The 19,289-nt window shown below is 36.3% G+C and overlaps 1 protein-coding gene across 1 annotated transcript; it reads right to left on the bottom strand.

Annotated features, from left to right (window-relative positions):
• Positions 1 to 465: 465 nt before the first annotated feature.
• On the bottom strand, positions 466 to 17,026 carry LOC106883255 (protein FAM185A). Its single transcript, XM_014934191.3, has 8 exons — positions 16,548 to 17,026; positions 15,426 to 15,720; positions 13,488 to 13,597; positions 11,886 to 11,978; positions 7,288 to 7,471; positions 6,246 to 6,344; positions 5,577 to 5,741; positions 466 to 4,520 (listed from the first exon to the last, which is right to left on the bottom strand). Exons 1-8 carry the CDS (start codon positions 16,890 to 16,892, stop codon positions 4,399 to 4,401), a joined length of 1,413 nt encoding a protein of 470 aa, XP_014789677.1. The 5' UTR covers positions 16,893 to 17,026; the 3' UTR covers positions 466 to 4,398.
• Between the last annotated feature and the right edge of the window lie 2,263 nt (positions 17,027 to 19,289).

The following is a 19,289-nucleotide window of genomic DNA, read 5'->3' as shown; positions in this document are numbered from 1 at the left end:
CAGCTGCTAAATGATTTGTGTTTTAGGCCAAGTCATGATGCAATATCAGCGATAAGATTGGAATCACTAACCCTTTTTTAGCATGGTTATCCAACTGCATTCTCATAATTTAATATTTAGTTCTGAGCTCAAACCTTGCTGAGGTTAACTGCTTTTTCACAGCAAGGGCGATAAAATAAGCATTAGTAATGTACTGACGTTAAATAAAATAATCTGTATCCACATTGTGCAAGATGTTACATGAGACATTTATTGTTATTATTATTATTATTATAATAGTAGTTTTCATTTGGACTTGTTTAGCCAGCTTTTTATTGATTTGAAGTATCCTATATGATGGATGCTTCACCAAGAAAAGTTTTAAAGAAACTTTTTCAATGGAATAAAAAGATGGTATCTTTCATCTTTATAGAAAGATATTCCTTAGAATCATAGAATTGCAAAGAAGAGTAAAATATTGAGATATTTTTATATGCTACTGATACAACTACATTTATTGAATAAAAAATTAATACAACAAGCTTTTCGTTTCCGGAGAATTTTCATGATCAAACTAGTAAAATACATTTTTAAAAATCTTTTAAATAATGCAGGGTCCAAATAGATAGCTCTACAATTAAAAAAAGAATGATTGATATAGAATCATGCATAAATTTGAGATCATCTAATTGCTTACCCAACAAATTTTGGAAACTGGCAAATTTTTATTTCTATTTTCTAAAAATTCACATCACCTGTCAAGAGCATTACAGGATATTGAACAATCAAAAAATAGAATGATAATTATAAAATTTATAATCTACAACACTTTGATATTCACAATGGCCAAATCCAGCTGCTAGGAAAACAGTACAATTTCTTCAAACTTCCACTTGAAATATTAGGATTTTTCTCATCACAGAACAAAATACTTTACTCTTACTGATGTTTACCCATATTTTTAACATTTAAACTGGCCATATCTGGCCCAGATAGTCTACCTGTTTTATGTTCAAACCAGCCAAATCCAGTTTCTCACACCTATCCTGCATGTCATTCTAAAGATAAGCAATCACATCAATCTTTCAAAGCTATGAGATAATGCATGATCAATTATAAACAGTGTGATTAAATAAGCACTACATTTGATAGAATAATCTGAATACTAAATGTTTAAATTCAAGTATCTAAGTTTTTTCTTTGCAAATCTCACAAAAAAATAAGATCTTTATTTTACCATTGCGTCATTTATAAGCATGCATCACAATATCTCTAACACTATCAGATATATAAAAATATTAAAGGGTTAAATTATAGTGCTACAAAAATAATGTATGAATTCATTATGGTAAAAATTAATTTTTCTCTAACCAAGTACGTCATGTTTTATTTTTTCTGATTTTCAAACATAAGGTAAGCTATACTGTTGTTGCTCAACACAAAGTAGGCTTAACTAGTTGCAGCCACTGTACTGAACAATAAGTCATATCAGGTGTGATATTTTGGAAACCTTTGTACCCTAACAGAAGATGAAGACTATTCAGCTACATAGTTGTTTTTGGCAGAGACACACATCATAAAATTGAAGATCAATCAAAACAACTGGGAAGAGAGATTCCAGGTGCATTATGGTACAAATCATCACAGCTATGGCTGCATTAAGAAGATATACTTTTGATTATTTACAGATCATACAATGAGGAAAAAGCTAAACCTCAAAAGCCATTGAACTGATAAAACATTTCCTACTGTGCTTCCATAACTTTGGAAGAAATTTATATAGTTTTGCTTTGTTTTACTTTTGCCAGTGTGTGATACTATTGTTTTTGTGTTTTGCTGGGGGTTGATGAGGTGTATAGACTGTTGGATGGTGGAGGAATTTGTTTGCGATGTATGAGCAGGTATTATTATGACAAAATGGATTGAAGGAAGTAAGACATAAGAGATCATTGACATTTTAGGAAAGGACATTTGATCACATTATCTATCAGTGTGCGTGCTCTTTTAGAGGTATGTCTCTTAAAGTCTGTGTGTGTTTGTATGTGTGATTCTATATGTTAGCATATGTGTATGACTAACCAGATAGGTATGAATGTGTGTATGGTTTCATTATATTCATGAGCACGTTTTGTGTGATTTGCACATGTGTGCTTGTGTGTGACTGTGTTTAGTTTGTCATATCAATTTATATATGTGGGTATGAGTGTGAATTTTTTTGTGTTGACATGTGCATGGTCTTATTCTGTGTGTTTTATTCATGTGGGCATTTGTAAATGATCAGACAACAAATCTGTGCACATGTGTGTATGAAAAGGATTATAAATTGCTGAGTTTGAATAATGGGGAGAAAAACAAACATGTATTAATGTTTGGGCGTGTGTTTGTTTGCTGTGCAGTTTATTGTCTTTGAATGTGTACAAGGTCGTATCAAAAAGTTCCCGAATTAATTCTGGAGTGTGCCAAAAGGTAGCAACACCTGGTTGCATGTACAGCAAGAACTAGCAGTGACCTTCATGAGGCAGTGTACTGATTGACATTGCTGTGTTAACTTTGCAAGTTGTAATATTTGTGGTTTTATGATTATGTGTATGTTGTAGTCTATGATTTTGTCATGGACAGGAACAAAGAGCCAATGTGAAATTTTGCATTAACTCAGGAAATCTGGTACAGCGACATTGAGCATACATTGGCAAGCTTATGGTGATGGGGCAATCATATGCAATGTTTCAAGTGACATGAGCACTTCAAAAGCAGAACATACGTGGAAAACGATGAGTGATCTGCCATGAGTGTCACCCCTGGAAATTTGGTATTGTGCATCAAGAATTCTTCCCTCAGGGTCAGACTGTCAATTCAGAGTTCTACTGCAACGTTTTGAAGTATTTGAGGGAGAATATTTAGCAAAGTGACTGGATTTGTGGAGCACAAAGAATTAGATTCTTCATGACAACAATGCACCCTATCATCAAGCTCTCCTCACTCATGAGTTTCTCACCAAAAACAACATAGTATCACTTCCACACCCACCCTATTTGCCAGATTTAGCACCTACAGATTTCCATCTTTTCCTGAAGATGAAAATGCAATTCAAAGGTCACTGTTTTAACACTGTTGTTGAGATCCAGAGTGAATCGCAGAAGGTCCTCAACTCGCTTATGGAAAATGACTTCCAGGCCAGATTCCAAAAGTGGCAGGAACACTGGGACCAGTGTATTGCTGCACAAGGTGATTATTTTGAAGATAATGTTAAAACTTAGGTATAGGCACAGGAGTGGCTGTGTGTGTAAGTAGTTTGCTTACCAACCATATGGTTCAGGGTTCAGTCTCGCTGCGTGGCATCTTGGGCAAGTGTCTTCTACTATAGCCTTGGGCCAACCAAAGCCTTGTGAGTGTAAGTTTGAAGGGCTTGCTGTTGTTTTAGGTGCATTTGTAGGCTCTAGTAGTTCAAATGTGATTAATACTGGGGTATATTTTATGCCTGTTAAGTTTATATATATATATAATGTATGTGGTAGTGAAACATGGACTTTGACTGCAGAGAATTTGCAAAGGTTATAAATAAATACAGTGAGCATGCTTAGCTGGTATACAAATGACCTAAGAGAAAAATTGTAAGAGGAATTGGATGTAATAGTCAAGAGAGACGACTGGGTTGGTACGAGCATGTGATGCATATGGATGATAACAGCTGCATAAAAAAGTGCTGAGTGTTCAAAGTGAATGGTGTATGTGGAAGAGAAAGACATAGAAAAATATGGAATAAAGTGATGAAAACTGATCTTGAGATGTTGAACTTTACAAAGGAGACAACAGCAGACCATGATAGTTGGTGACATGCAGTGATGGAGAACATCCACATTTTTTAAATATAAATATCTTAATCACTTTTACAGGTATGCTTTATATGACGTCTTCAGCAATACTAAAGTCTCATAGTAAAATTGCATTTGCAGCAAAACATACTCAAAATGTTTTTGTGTGCTAACAATTCCTGTTCAGTAACTTTTCCATGAGACCTGTTGAGAGAAATGAGCCCATAGATGTACATTTAATAGCTCTGCTTATAAACAACAGAATTCTTTATAACTCATGATTTAGTAGTTCAGTGGCATATTTCTTAGACCATTTCCTTCTCTATGCCAATGAAATACACCTCAATTTATAACAAGGATAAAGATATAAGTCAATAATAAATGACGAATGACACTTTACTACCAATATTGTAGAGTTAAAAACCAACCAGACATAATAAATATTAAATTATTCTGTTGTAGCTGCCTAAATAGATTTGTTGTAATCCATTTTGTTGATATAATAGGGTTTCAAATGAAACAACAACAAACAACAACATCAAAACACATTTTTAAATAAGTCTTTTCATCAATAATGATATAAATACAGAATAAGGTTTGTTCTTCATCAATCCATCTTGAGAGAAAATCCAAGGGATGAAAGCCAATCCTGCTTCTTTAAAGTGAGGTTACCTTGATTTGCAATGGCTTTAACCTGGCTGCAATTTTTGTTGTCAGATCCAATTGAACCTAAAAAAAAAAAGAAAGAACAAAAAAGATGGGGAAGGAAATCAGAAAATCAGACTTCTAGTGTTTTCTTCTTTAGTTGTTTTACATCTAACTTCTTGCTAAATAGAAAAATCTTCATGACTAGAAAAATATTTTTTCTTCTGGTATATATGATTACAAATTTCAAAAATGTTATAATAGGCAGGTAATAAAAAAACAAAAGAAAACAAGTACCAACTGCTAATCTGGTTCCAGGATGTTATCATTATATTTGCTATATCATTATTTAATTTCTTAGACACAAGAAAAATACCAAAAAGGTGACTGGATATTCGACTGTAACTAGTTCAATACCTAATAGTTCAAGGTTCAAATCCAGTCACGTTTCAAGTAAAATTTCATTCCTTTAATGGGGAGTCAATAAAATAAATACCAGTGTCATACTGAGGATTATATTGTCCAAATCATGTCAACAAGGACAAAGGGGCACTAAAACAACGATTCATCATCATTATCAACAACAATTAATTAATTAATTAATGTCCATTTTCCATACTGGTATGGGTTGGATGGTTTGACAGCAAGCAGCAAGCTCCAGTGTCAACTTCAGCATGTTTTCTATGGCTTGATGCCCTTCCTAATGCCATCCACTTTATCGTGTATACAGGGTGCTTTTTTTTTTGCCACCAGCACAAGTGAAGGTGCCATGTAACTAGCAAGACAGGAAAAGAACAAGAAAAGGCAAAGGAAAAAACCCACTCAATTAAGTGGAGAAAGTGTTTGAGAGGGGGCATTGGCTTTATGTCAGGTGTTGGGGTTTTAAAGTATGATAGAGGGACAAGCACAGGTGTTTTGCAATAGTAAAGACACATAGCTTATTTACAAATACCTGTTTAAAATGTTTTCCCCATTGTTCTCAAAACTAACCATTTCAGTAAATTTACTGAACTGTGACTATATTTGTTGCTTTGTATTGCAGTTATCAATTCAAAATTTGGTGAACCAGAAAAATTTGTGCTTCTTACTGCTTTTAATAATTTATAGATATAAAACATTTATACATGCAAGTATACTTACCCCGTAATTCCATGTGTATTTGTGGACAATCCAAATGTTTCTCACCAACAATTTTTTTCTCCAGTTTCTCTGACAGTTCTGAAAAATCTTCATCTAACTTTATTTTTTTTGCATTAAGCTCAAAATTGGCCTTCAGTGTTGGACAGAATCCCAGAATAATATCACCTTGATAGAAATTGAGAAAGAAGTTCCCTTTTATAATAATAATTTTGCTTGTCATTAACATCTCCCTCCTGATGATGATGATAATAATGATGATAATAATGATGATGATGATGATGAGAATGATGATGATGATGATGATAACAACAATGACAACATTTTCAGCAATGAAAGATTTTCTAAAATTTATACTTGCACTACCTTTCAATCAATTTGATTTTCAAGATATTACAAGATTTTACCAGAGATTAAACTGATCAAGACAGATACAAATTTCAAAAAAAAATCTTTCATATTTAAAGACAAGTTTAATGGTGCTCTAAAAGTTATAATCTGAATAACAACTCATCTCATTAAATCAAGTCCCTTCTAATTTTTAGTTTAAAAAAAACATAGTTTATAAAAACTTTAAAAATTCACCATTTCTTCATATGAGGTTGGTAAAATAAATAGCAGACAAAACACTGGAACTGATGTAAAAGAATTATAGACTAAATTTGTATATACCTTTATGATTTTCAACTGATACATTCTTTGGAGTGTTTGTTAATCCTATATCCATGTCTCCTTCATCTGTAGTACCATCAAGATGACCTTCTAAATTTTCTGGAATGAAAGAAATTAGTGAAAATATACCTCACATCTCACATCATTTACATCATGGAAGAACCATTTAGTAACACACTAAGCTGTTAAACTTTGTTTAATGTAACAATGACACATGTATGGAATCATCATCATTATATTGGTGAGTTTGCTAGAATGGTGACAGTGAAATCACTGACTAAAACTTGTTGAAAAATGGTTTATTATTTTCTTTTGAAATTAGAATTGTTTATCAATAGTGTCTTGCAACATAGATTACAATCTGCAATGACAAAAGAATTATTTCTGTATAGGAAAATTAAATTATTCACTTCTGAGATGAACTGATGCAAAAATAGACTATTCTAATATTTTTGAGGGGTTTTCAGTTGAGAGCTTTTCCATGCTATCACATATTGATGGAAAGCTGTTCAAGATTACAAGGAACTCACTCCACTCAGTGAACAAATATGAAAGTTTTCATTCTACAAATATTAGGTGGTGAACTGACTGAGCCAATAGAGTATTAGACAGGATAAGATGTCTTGTGATATTTGTTCTGAATCTCTACGCTCTGAGTTCAAATTCTACTGATTTCAACTTAGTTTTTCATCCTTTCAGGATCAAAAAACCATTACCAGTATAGAGCAATGGATTGGTGAAACTGTAAGAACATTGGATCAGATGCCATGCAACATTTATCCCAGCTCTTTGTATTCTAAATTCAAATATCTTGTCATTCCTTACTTAATCCATCATTCAGTTTAACACTATCTGCCACCTTGGTATCTTTAGCTGTGAATATTAGGGTACTTCAATTTGCATTGCCTTTAAATACCAAGAGTAAAGTAGTTGACTATATTTGTCCTACCAGAGAGTGGGCCATAAATTAAATACTTATAATTATTCATACAATTAGTTATACCATTAGAAACAAACAATAAATAAAACTATAAATGCTTACTAATTTTCACATTTCCTTCTTTCATGAGTATCATTGTGTCTCCATGACAACTACCAATACTGAGCTGGGCTCGAGCACTGGCAGTTAAATTGCAGGTATCAGCATAAATATTTTGAATATCCATAGTGCCACCACCCACACTGCAGTGAATGGTCTGTCCTTGCAGACGGTCTGCTTTGATAACCTGTAAGTATATGAAAACAATTTACTTGAAAAAACACAAAACATCAGCCTGAAATGAGGAAGCTAAAAAGAGAGCTTAAGGTGCTGGAGGACTTCTATGTGATGTCAGAACTTGCTAGAAACAGAGGTCAGGTCTCTCTTAAATTGCACTTGACTGTCTTAAAAATAAGAACATATCGAATAATGTAATTAGATAGAATAGAGGTCACAATTGAAACAACTTTGGTTATGGGCTGCCTCATTCAGTTCCGATCTGAGACTAAACAACAACAATATACCTGCAACACATCAGCTTCATCAGAAACATTTTTCTTCATTAACACCTGCTCTTTTTAGCATCTTCTAAGATAGGAGTTTGCATAACTATGATTTTTTGGAACTGTATACTTCCAAGAGCACTTGAAGTGTCATGAAAATTTAATAATAATAATAATAATAATAAGGAATATAAGGATATGGCCTCCTTGAGCACGGGGCCCCCTCGGAGCAATTGGTCCAATTGGCTTAAGGCTGGTCCTGGGAGTGACATTTTGGAAAAGCATATGGAGTGACAAAGGAATTCAACAGGGAAGCTGAATGGGTAGGGACAGAAGAAGAAAGAATGGCTGAGATTGAAGGACAGAGATGGAATGATATTACAATGCAAGATCTAATTCAGGTTCTGACTAAAACTCATGGAAGTCTCCTGGACATGATAAAATCCCAAACTTCTGGCTTAATAGCTTCTCATCATCACACTGTCAATTAATGGAATGTTACCCTAATATCATCAGAAACCCCCAAAAGATCTCCAAGCTGGCAAACATTAGGGATAGCATACCTACTCCCTAAATGAGTGACACAAGAAACTCAAAAAACTACAGGCCGATCATTTGTTTACCCACCATCTACAAAACACTTACATCCATCCTCACCGAAAGGATGCACCAATTTTTCGATGAAAACAACACCCTTCCCCTCAAACAAAAAGGGTGCAAAAGGAACTCATATGGCTGCAAAGACCAGCTATTAATAAACCATAAGATACTCGAAAATTGCTCATCTAAAAATGAAATCTTAACACAGCGTGGATTGACTATCATAAGGCATTTAACAATGTCCCACATAGCTGGATCTTAAAGGCACTAAAAATATACAAGATCACTCCTTTTTTTAAAGGTTTTCTACAGCATAGTATGGGACTGTGGAACACAAAATTGTTTCTTAAGCAGGAGAAAGGTTTGTATGTAACAGAGAACATCAAAATAGATCGTGGAATATTCCAGGGCAATTCACTCTCTAGTCACCTCTTCTGCCCTTCCCTCTTTCCCTTATCCCATGTGGTGTGTGCGTACGAGTAGATGTAATCGCCTTACCTCGGTTTTCCTTTCGTCGACTGTGAGTCTGTCTTGCGGTATCCAATCCTTGAAGCTTGCCCCGACCCAAAGAACACCAGGAATAGCAGCTGTTTCTCCAAAACCTAGACCGTCACTAGACACGTCTTGTCCTGTCCGCGACCCCGTTCGAAAAAGGGCACGAATCCTGATCGAGGCTCCCTCTGCCCTTTTTCCTCTTCCGGTCAGCCTCCCCAGACACTGACGTCATGCCACATGCCACCCTGATCTTAAAGATCATGTTCACCCCTACTCCAATTCGAAGTCCGCCATCCAACCGGGCGGGCACCTTACACGTCGAGATCTTCTCAAGCCAGGTGGCTCGTTTCCATCGCGCACTTCATCCGACGAAGTGGCTATCCTGTGCAGGTCCAGCACGTGACGCGACATTCCATCCACAGATACATTGTTTCTGGAATTGACCGATGTCACTGTTCCCCTGCCCCATTGTGATGTGCAGCGTGCCTTCGGCGGCTTGACCCAAACTTCCTCCCCTACTTTCACGCCGGCGGGTTCCTTCTCTTCCTCGCAGAACTCCGGCGTCTTACTGGGATGCCTCCATTCATATTTGAACACCGCTCTGTGCAGCACAGACTCTTCCGCTTGTCCGGATTGGGGAGACATGTTGTACCAGTAGACCGCTTCCAGGGGCGAAATGTGCCCCCTTTCAGCCATGGCCTTGATCGTCCGATGGTGCCTCTCAACGATTCCGTTGCCACTCTGCCTATACGCCGCTCTAAATAATTGTCGCACCTTCCAATGGTCAAGCATCTCTCCCAACGCTTCCGAACGAATTTGACTTTGACAAGTGTGCAAAAGCTTCGTTCAAATGTGGTAGACTGACAGTTACTACCATGATCTAACTTGGTTATGATATACCAAGGAACTGGATCAAGAAGGTTTTTATAAGTTTCTTGGGGTACACGAAGGGAAAGGGATTCAACATGGATCAATGAAAGAGAAGATCAGGAAAAAGTATTATAGACATGTCAGAATGGTCTTGAATACTGAGCTGAACTCCCAAAGTAGAATTGCAGCTATAAACTCCTTGGTGGTACCAGTTGTCTAGTATAGCCTTAATGTCATCAACTGGAATCTGAGTGATCTCCAGAGTATGGACATAAAGACCAGGAAACTGCCGACACTAAAAAGGATGCACCACCCAAAAACAAACATCCACAAGCTCTATCTCCCATGAAAGGAAGGTGGAAGAGGCCTAATCCACCTTGAAACATCCTATAAAATGACCACGACAGGACTCCAAGTGTACATTCAAAGTAACACCGACTGGATGATAAAGCTGGTAAGGCAACACGAACAGAATAAGTAACTGCACTCAATCTCAAAGAAGGCATATAAATACAGACAAGAGCTTATCCTGCCTGAGTATGATGATGATAAGGAGGATACACCACCTACTAAGGAAGCAAAAAAGTGTAAAAAACAAAAGCCAAACAGGAAAGCTTGAGGGAAATATTAAGACTGTGACAAGAAAAAACCACTGCATGGGCAAGAAAAACCATTGCATGGGCAATACCCCAAATGAGCTAGGGAAGCTGATGTACATATGAGAAGAACTCATCAGTGGCTGCAGTGTTGGTTTAAAAGCTGAAACTGAAGGATTTATCCTAACAGCACAAAATCAGAGCCTCCTCACTTGGAACAATCAAGCTAATGTCATACACAATGAGGTAAACACAAAGTGCAGACTCTGCAATGACAAGTGGGTCAACCATGTCTTCAGACCAGCAGTGAAAAAGTACCTTCTGGAGAATGATCTTCCTCTCAAGGCTCTCTTCATCCTCAACAATGCTCCTGCTCACCCTCCTAACCTCAAAGATGATATCCTGGATGAATTTAAACGCATGAAAGTTTTGTGCCTTTCATGCAACACCAAACCTATTTTGTAGCTCATGGACCAACAGGTGATTTCTAATTTTAAGAAAATGTACACGAAACACTTGTTTTGTAGATGCTTTGAAGTCACCGAAAATACAAATCTAACCCTTTGTGAGTTTTGGAAGGAACACTACAACTTTAACTGCCTGAAAATCATTGATATGGCCTGGCAGGGTGTAATGAGAACACTGAATTCTGCATGGTGGAAGTTGTGGCCTGACTGCATACAAAACAGACTTTGAGGAGCTTGAGTCTGAGACACCTGTAGTTGAGGAGATAGTCTTTCTTGGCAAGTCCATGGGCTTCAAGGTTGACAATGGGGGCATTAATGATCTTGTCAAGGAACACTCAGAGAAGCTGACAATGGACGCACTCCTGCAGCTTCAGGAGCAGCAGCATTCAGATGTGGTAGAAGAGACTGGAGGAGGACATTGTAGCAGAGAAAGCTAACTCTATGAGTGACATAAAAGCAATGTTGGTAAAGTGGCAGTATGTTTCTGAATTTGTAGAAAAAAAAAAAACCATCCTGGACAAGTATCTGCAGCTGATTTATTTAATGACACTGCTCTGGTGCATTTTTGTAACATTTTGAAAGGCAGGAAAACACAGACTTCTCTTGATATGTTTCTAATGAAATGACTTGCAAGTGTGAAAAATGAAGAACGTGTGTCCAAAAAGCCTAAATTAAGCAAAGTGAGAGAGAAAAAAACCAGAAATTGTTCTTCTCAAAGTCTTAACGGAAGGAAATTCTTCTTCCAAACAATAATCTTCCTCTTTTCTGCTCCATCATCTTCCTCAGGCACAAATTATCCCATCTTTAAGGTAATTAAGTTAATAAAACCAGTTTACATATTTCTTTTGCATTCTCTTTTATTATGCTTTTATAATTGCCATTTTCTTTGTAATTGCACCTTTTCTGTTTTAAAACCCATAAAAAATGATTTTTAGGTGGTTTTGAGGGGCTGGAATGGATTAATTATATTTTAATTAATATCAATGGGGAAAATTGATTTTAAAATGAGCTCAGTCATGGAATGAATTAAACTTGTACTGCGAGGTATCATGTATATACCTTTTTGATGTTAATCTAATGTCCATTGAGCCTCATTGATTAATCATATGTAATTTAACAAATGTACTTGCCCCTTGATTTTGACATTTCAGTCGGATGTTCCCTTGTAATACTCCAGAACTTTCTATGTCCCCTTTAACACAGTACACATCAACTTCACTAGCCTGGAAAAGAAAACAACAGAAAATGAAAACTGTAATGGCAAGATATTTCAATCATGGAATATTTGAATGGCCTGGATGGAAGTAGCATATAAGTTTAGGTAAATATTTTTGTAAATGCAATAGTTTCAGCATACAATGACTGAACAGAACTTAGAAATGAAAGGTGATAAAAAGAAAATCAATTTAAATGATGAACATGAGTGATAAGAAAAAGAAAATTTATAAATATCTCTCATAGTACCAGCAGCATACTGAGGTCAATTTGATTTATATCTTTACCATAAAAAGAGTCTTTTGGCTACACACAGATGTAGAATAAAACATAATTTCCTGGTAAGCCAAATCCTTGAACAGATTTCAATACCTGGGTATAGATATTACATCGACAGAATGAACTGCAGATAGCTGGATCATAAGGTATCAGACAAACAATCAAGAGAACAGTAGTGCACATCCTGTCATAAGTACTATGTTGTATACGTGACAAAAACATTTAGTCTTTAATTGCCCAAATTACTTGGCTTTAAATAGGTACCACACAATGGTATAGTGCCCCACTATAATCAGTGACAGCACAAATGAGTTAATGAATGTTTCAATGGATTTCAGTGCTGAATTCAAACCCTTTCATGGTAAAAACCACTTGCAATAGATTAGTCTATCAACCAGGAGCAGAAGAAATCATCTCCTATCCAATTGATATTACAGTAGATAAGAACTATTCCTATGGATGACTGAGATTTGGAAAGAATACTGATTAAATAGGCCTATGGCACCTAAGTAATCAAGCAAATGACTAGGTGTAATTTATAGCTAAGAATACATCATGGTCTGATTGAAGATGATAATGCACATTCTGATATGTAGTGGTTAATTGAATGTGGTGCAGTATGGCAGCTTATGTTGTGCTCTCCACTTTCCAGTCAATAAATTCTGATGGTGGCCTTCACTTAGAAGTAGGTTAAGTGAACTTGATGTGACATTGTGTAAGGAATGAGCTTATCTACATAAATCCAACTTATCTTAATAAATCTAAGTATACAAAAATCATTGCTTTAAAAGGGTCTAGTTTGGACCCTAGTGTAACTAAAAAAGCATCCTTACCTACAACCTTGTTTTAGTTCCTGATTGAAATCATTTCGCTTCACTTATGCCATGCAGGGACAGACCCAAGAAGGGGACTTGAGGGGCATGTGCCTCACTCAAGAAAAGAACTGCACCCTTCTAAATAATGTTATTATATCCTTTTCTCCTGGAATTGTATTCCCTTCTGACCTTGTGCCCTCCCTTGGCAAAATTCTTGGGACCACACCTGCCATGAACCATCTTGGGAAAAAAATCTTTTATTCTCCACTGCCAAAACTCAGAATTTACGCAAGAGTGAGAAATCATTATTGGAAATTAGAGTAGTTTTCATGATAGTAGTGATGATAGTAATGTGGTAATGGGGATGGTTATGATGATGATGATGGTGTCCATAGCACTTGTAAAAGTAATATCTCAACAAACCTTAATTTGTGTTAACAGACATTTTCCATAGTGAAATTTAACATTAATTTTATCTCCTTCCATATTTTGTATTGAAACATTAGCTTTCCCAGCAACTTGAACATTAACAGCTGAAAAATAAATGATAAATGATAGCAAAGTATTATGAAAATCTTATGTGTATACCTAATATCTAAGTTAATTGGGACAGGCAGAATTAAGTGTGCTGTTCATAATCTACACCATGTAATTCCTCACGGACTTGAACTCTATTCATAAGTTGTTAATACAATATCTTATTCAACTCAAGGATCCCTGTTCCTTGTGAGCATGCCCTGGCACTTCACCACCATCTCTCTCCTGCTCTCTTGCACTTTCCCTCTTTCTCTTGCTCTCTTCCTCTTACTCTATCTCTCTGACTGGTTAACCATGTATCTCCTCTACAGCACCACACTCGTTACTGGCCTCAATCTTCATCACTCTTACTCTCTCTCTCTCTCTCTCTGATCGAGTAACCATGTATCTCCTCCACAGCAAGATACTTGTTTCTTTCTCTCTGTCACACTCTAACCTTTCATCATCTGGCACAAGATTAATTCCTCCAATGCCACATCTCTCAAAAAGTCTTTGCTTTGCAAGTTACTTGGTGACGTTGCCAGTACTGGTGCCACGTAAAAAGCATCCAGTCTACACTGTAAAGTGGCTGGTATTTGGAAGTGCATCCAACTGTAAAAAAAACCATGCCAAACCTGACCTCGTCTGTGCTGGTGCCATGTAAAAAGCACTCAGTTCACTCTGCAGAGTGGTTGGTATTAGGAACGACATCCAGCTGTAAAAGAAAACCATGTCAAAACAGACAGAAAAGCATGGTGCAGTCTTCTGCCTAGCCAACTCCTGTCAAACCATCCAACCCTTGTCAGTGCGGAAAGCAGACGTTAAATGATGAATCAAATAAAAGTAAAATTGAGACAACAAGGAAATCTCCATGCAGATATTTGATCAGATAGAGATAGCAGCCGAATCTACTCTGAATCACAACCTCCCTTTCTAAAAAAAGAAAGGGCATATTAGAGAGTGGGTGCAGGCAGGGTTGTGTGGTTAAGAAGTTTGCTTTGTAACCATGTGTTTTCAAGTTCAAGCTCCACAGCTTTTGGTTCCCTGGTGAAGGGACTGTTACTGTTATTGTGGAACTGAATCTGTTTTCCAGTGAAACACTACCAAATGGCCCTTTGGTGCTTTCAGTAGAATCTACTCTGTAGCGAGCATTTGGGCCTGGTGTCTGGTCTATGGATAACTTCCTTCCTCCCACTGCTCTCTGAAAAAAGACAAGAGCTAATGATTAAGCCATTAAAAAAGTCCTAAATATACTATGGGTAAAAAGCAAGACACCATAGAGACAATTGGAATGCTTTAAATCATAGATCTATTGGATCAAGGCTAACTTGGGGCTAAACATCAACAGGAGAAATAAAGGTAAAACAAGTAATAAATGATATAAAAGTTCTCCATTTTGAAATAAAGTAATTCATTTAGACAAACAAGGTTTTATTCTTCAATATTCTTTAACTACTTATCCCATCCTTAACCCATATCCTGTTTCTATTTCCAATACAACTTTCATCTCTGCTCCTCTGAATTTACTAACTGAAAGAGACCTACCCAGGTCATCCACCTCTCCTCCAACTGCCTTCCTTACTATATCTAACTTCACAGACTCTACATTAAGTACTGTGTCCATTTTTTACCTCGAACTGCATTCCCCTAGACAGGCCTACAACTAGTATGTGTTTCCCGCAATCACCTACCTTCAAAATTTTAATCTAAACATTAACAATATTAAGTATACCTTGATATCCTTATCCCCCCTTGCAGAAGGGTTGGAATGGCTATCAGAATTCTCCTACTGCTTTAGCTAAAACCTTTTTTCATTCGCTTAAAAAGAGTATAAAATGTCCTTACTGAATTTAATAGGAACCTCAATAAGACAGGTCATTTCTGGCAAAGAATCTCCAAAAATATCTTTAGGTATGTGACCTTTAACAATAACTTTGTCCTCTTCAGTGGTAGAATTCAATTCATAGATGTCACTCCATCGAGACAAATTGGAAACAAATGATGCTTTGTTAGCTGACTCATTTGAGACTGGTACCAGGAGTTTTATAAACACCCTATTCATTTCTGGGTATTGTACTGGATCCAAAGGTCGAATAAGTACATGAAAAGGAACCTCCACATCAATATTACCAAAAGAGTCCTAGATTAAAAAGAAACACATGAAATTATCATCATCATCATCATCATTACTGACAGTGAAATAACAGAAACAGTAAAGTTCTGAACTAAATAGCTTACACTTACATGCCACTTATATGGTTGCTTTTAAAACAATTTTTAATAAATATTGTATCGATTGAATATAACTCATCATACAATCGCGATCCCTTGTAGTTACTGAAATTCGCTGGCGGAGAAACAAAGCTCGTACACAAAGTCTGCGGCTTCAACGAGTCATTTGCAGAGTTCATCAATTGTCACACGCGTGGTTGTATTACATGTGCTCATGTTCTTCAATGTTATGGATTGAAACTCATAGTACGTTACTATTTGGTCATATTTGATTATTTTGCATTGCTCTGCTTGAGTTGCAGTGTTAGATCTATCTCAAAATGTTAGGGTTTCTTAAAGCGTCGGGTCAAAAATTAATTGCAAATGTGTCCTATCCATCATAATAGCGTCCCATACAAGACAGAGGCCTCGTCTTTGGGTGATACAAGGTAAACTCTGATTTATTTCCATTTGACCAATACAAATCTACAAGTTTCATATATATAGAACATCGCACTTTTCAATGGCTTGTGTGATCATCGCATTGATCGCAGTATGACCGTCGAGGCGCCACAAACAAATCATAATCTTGGCAATTTCCTTTATTGGATAGCATATTACTGTCGACTTTAAGAGTGAACATTTCAATCCACAGAACGTTTAGAAATTTCTCTTTTTCTATAGTATTTAAATGTGAGAATAGAGTTCGGATAACGAAAAAGAGCGCCAAAATTTGAATAGCAAAAGTTTACTTACTGTTTCATGACCCCACATTTGTATTGGGGTTGTACCGTGAGGGTAGGAAACGGTATCGTTGTTCATAGACTGACATATAGCCGCTGTATGGACAGATCGTAAAGGTAAATACTTTTGGAAACATCGATGGTTTTGCTTAACTTGGCATATAGAAGACCGATCAGTTAAAGTATGTAAACTTCTGAAAGAGGACAGACTATGATGTGGACGTATTTTAAGATGTGCATGCGTGTGTACAGCATGTGATTTAGGAACTGAAATGTTCTGTAGAAATAAACAGGTCGAATTCGTTCTGTGTAAGCATATAGACAAAGTGGTAATTTTGTTCAGTGTTTTATACAACATGATTTTGGCTTAAATTAGTCAAGAGAACAAAAAATTATGATTAACTGTTTCAAAGTTAACCTTCGTGATTATAATTATCGCACTGAAGCGTTATATAAACATGTCAAGGGAAGCTACTCTATTTTACTCTCATTCCACGGTGACCTCCCCTCAGTTATTAATTTGTTACATTGTAGACGGTGGATTAGCTGAAACGTTAGAATATTGGACAAAATAACTTGCATTATTTAGATTTTGAGTTCAAGTCCTGTTGCAGTTAGCTTTGTCTTTCACCTCTCTGGGGTTAATAAGATAATGTCTTCCCTGAAAAATCTATCCTATGTTCGTGATGAATTTGGCCACTTATAAGTTGAGTTTTCATATTTTCAAACTACCAAATAGGGATACCAAAATGTATTTCAAATATAACATAGAAACTAAATAGATGAGATGAGTTTTACATTATTTGATACGTATTAAGCCTGCAAGGTTTCAGGTACGAAAAATAAGGCATAACTACAGATTCCTGCCCCCACCCTGACTTCGGATAATCATAACTTTCAGAAAAATGGATATTTTTTTAATGAAATTTTCTACGAATATGTGTTATATCATGTAGATTCCGAATATACAAAACTTTTGGGGGAAAGTGTTTTAGGAGGGGTGGTGAATTTCGGAAAATTCACAGGCGTCCACTTCAATTCGTCTTAACTTTCAAGAAAATAGATATAACCGTAACACCGTAGTGAAGATCGTGCGGGTGTTACGGAAAAGGCCGATGTTTGGTAAAGATCGCCGAAGAAACTTTTTACGGAAAAGGCCGATATTTAGGACTGATATCGAAAGATCGCCTCTTTCTGTTAAAAACGTTTAGACCTTTAGCTGGTATTTGTAGCATAACGAGTTTTCTGGTGACAGTTTAATTGCCTGCTGCTGCAGTAGAAATCTACGGATTCCACAAACGCACTAAACGGAGAAAATGAAACAAATATGGACGACTTGTTCCGAAACACCCCCGAGTGGGGAGCAGTCCTCAAAAGTAACCCCCAATTGTTTTCCCCAAAAAAATTCCTATGTTTTCGGAGTCTACATAGTCCGAGGTATATTTGTAGAAAATTTTATTTAAAAAAATCCATTATCTTGAAAGTTAAGACGAATTGAAGTGGACGCCGGTGAAATTTTCCGACCCCCCCCCCCCGCTCCTGAAATACTTTCCCCAAAAGTTTTGTATATTCGTAATCTACTTGATATAACACCTTTTCGTGGAAAATTTCATTTAAAAAACATCCATTTTTCTGAAAGTTATGATCATCCAAAGTCGGGAGGTGGGGCAGGAATCTGTAGTGGGTACTTAACATTTTCTCTCTTTTTATTTATTTATTTATATTTTGAGAAGTAAATTTCTCACGAGTGTCCGTTTCCATCGCAGGCAGTGTTGTCACAGTGCCTCTGAAAATTTGAATGCCTTTAGCTGTGGTATTTGAGCAAAATAGAATCGGAAATAGTTTCTGTTTAGATCATTTTCTCGTAACCTTATACTATACTTCCAGATTGACTACAGCTGGTCACATTTTCTGAATTGTAGTTTCCTGTAATTAAATTGTGCTGTTGCCAAGGAAAAGAACTAAAGCATTTAATAGTTCTGATTTATGATATTTCTCTTAAATATAATATTGATACTGACAAAATGAATTTATTTTCATTTGGGCGTGAGATTGGAATATTTTGTTATCTGCGTGAGATTCAGGATTTTATCTGCTTTGTCAAGGATGGACTCTGCTTCATTATTGGTATAAACTACAAATGGATAAACCGCAAAAGTTGAACCCAGTAAGATTTACTTTCAGAAAACAGAAGGATAAAATTAAAAACTGAAAGATCTTTAGTCAGTCTCAGTTATTTTTACCACTTTAATGTTCATTTATGTCTGGTTTGTGCCATGTCAAGAGACACAGTACAAACCACACATATTCCAAATATTGAGAGAAGTTTGGATTTATTTCATACATATTTTAATTTATGGCAGAAGAGGAAAAATGAGTTTTAAAATCCATCAGGTTGCTACTCAGCATGTCCTCTAATTCTTCAGGGTTGGCAATAGTGGAGGTGTAAGCATACTTCTGGCTGATAAATGGGTAAATAACGTGATCAAGATAGTCTGGAAGTGCTGTCAGATTAAGCTTAGATTAGTCTTGGAAAACAAAAAAAGCAATGTTTATCTATGCTCTTGAATTGGGACTGGCAAATTCAATGCTCTGAATCACCAGCTATGGTGGTGTCGTAAGAAGTAGAGGGTTCTTCTGAGTGGGTTGTTGGTTCTCTAACAAAGAACAGCATGTGGTCATGCATCAGCCTGTAGTATCCCACCTCATAGCTATCCATGCTGGTATGAACCTGTCCTCTGTCTCCCACTAGATC

This window comes from Octopus bimaculoides, chromosome 3 (genome assembly GCF_046866305.1).
Source record: "Octopus bimaculoides isolate indiv1 chromosome 3, ASM4686630v1, whole genome shotgun sequence".
Lineage (NCBI taxonomy): Eukaryota > Metazoa > Mollusca > Cephalopoda > Octopoda > Octopodidae > Octopus > Octopus bimaculoides.
This window is presented reverse-complemented; position numbering and strand designations above follow the sequence as displayed.

Excerpts from the sequence above, each read along its gene's own strand:
- LOC106883255 (XM_014934191.3), bottom strand. The coding sequence starts at position 16,892 with ATGTTGTATAAAACACTGAACAAAATTACCACTTTGTCTATATGCTTA. Across the intron at positions 15,721-16,547 it reads AAATGTGGGGTCATGAAACA|GACTCTTTTGGTAATATTGA; the intron begins GTAAGTAAACTT and ends TTTTTAATCTAG. Across the intron at positions 7,472-11,885 it reads TGAAATGTCAAAATCAAGGG|GTTATCAAAGCAGACCGTCT; the intron begins GCAAGTACATTT and ends ATATACTTACAG.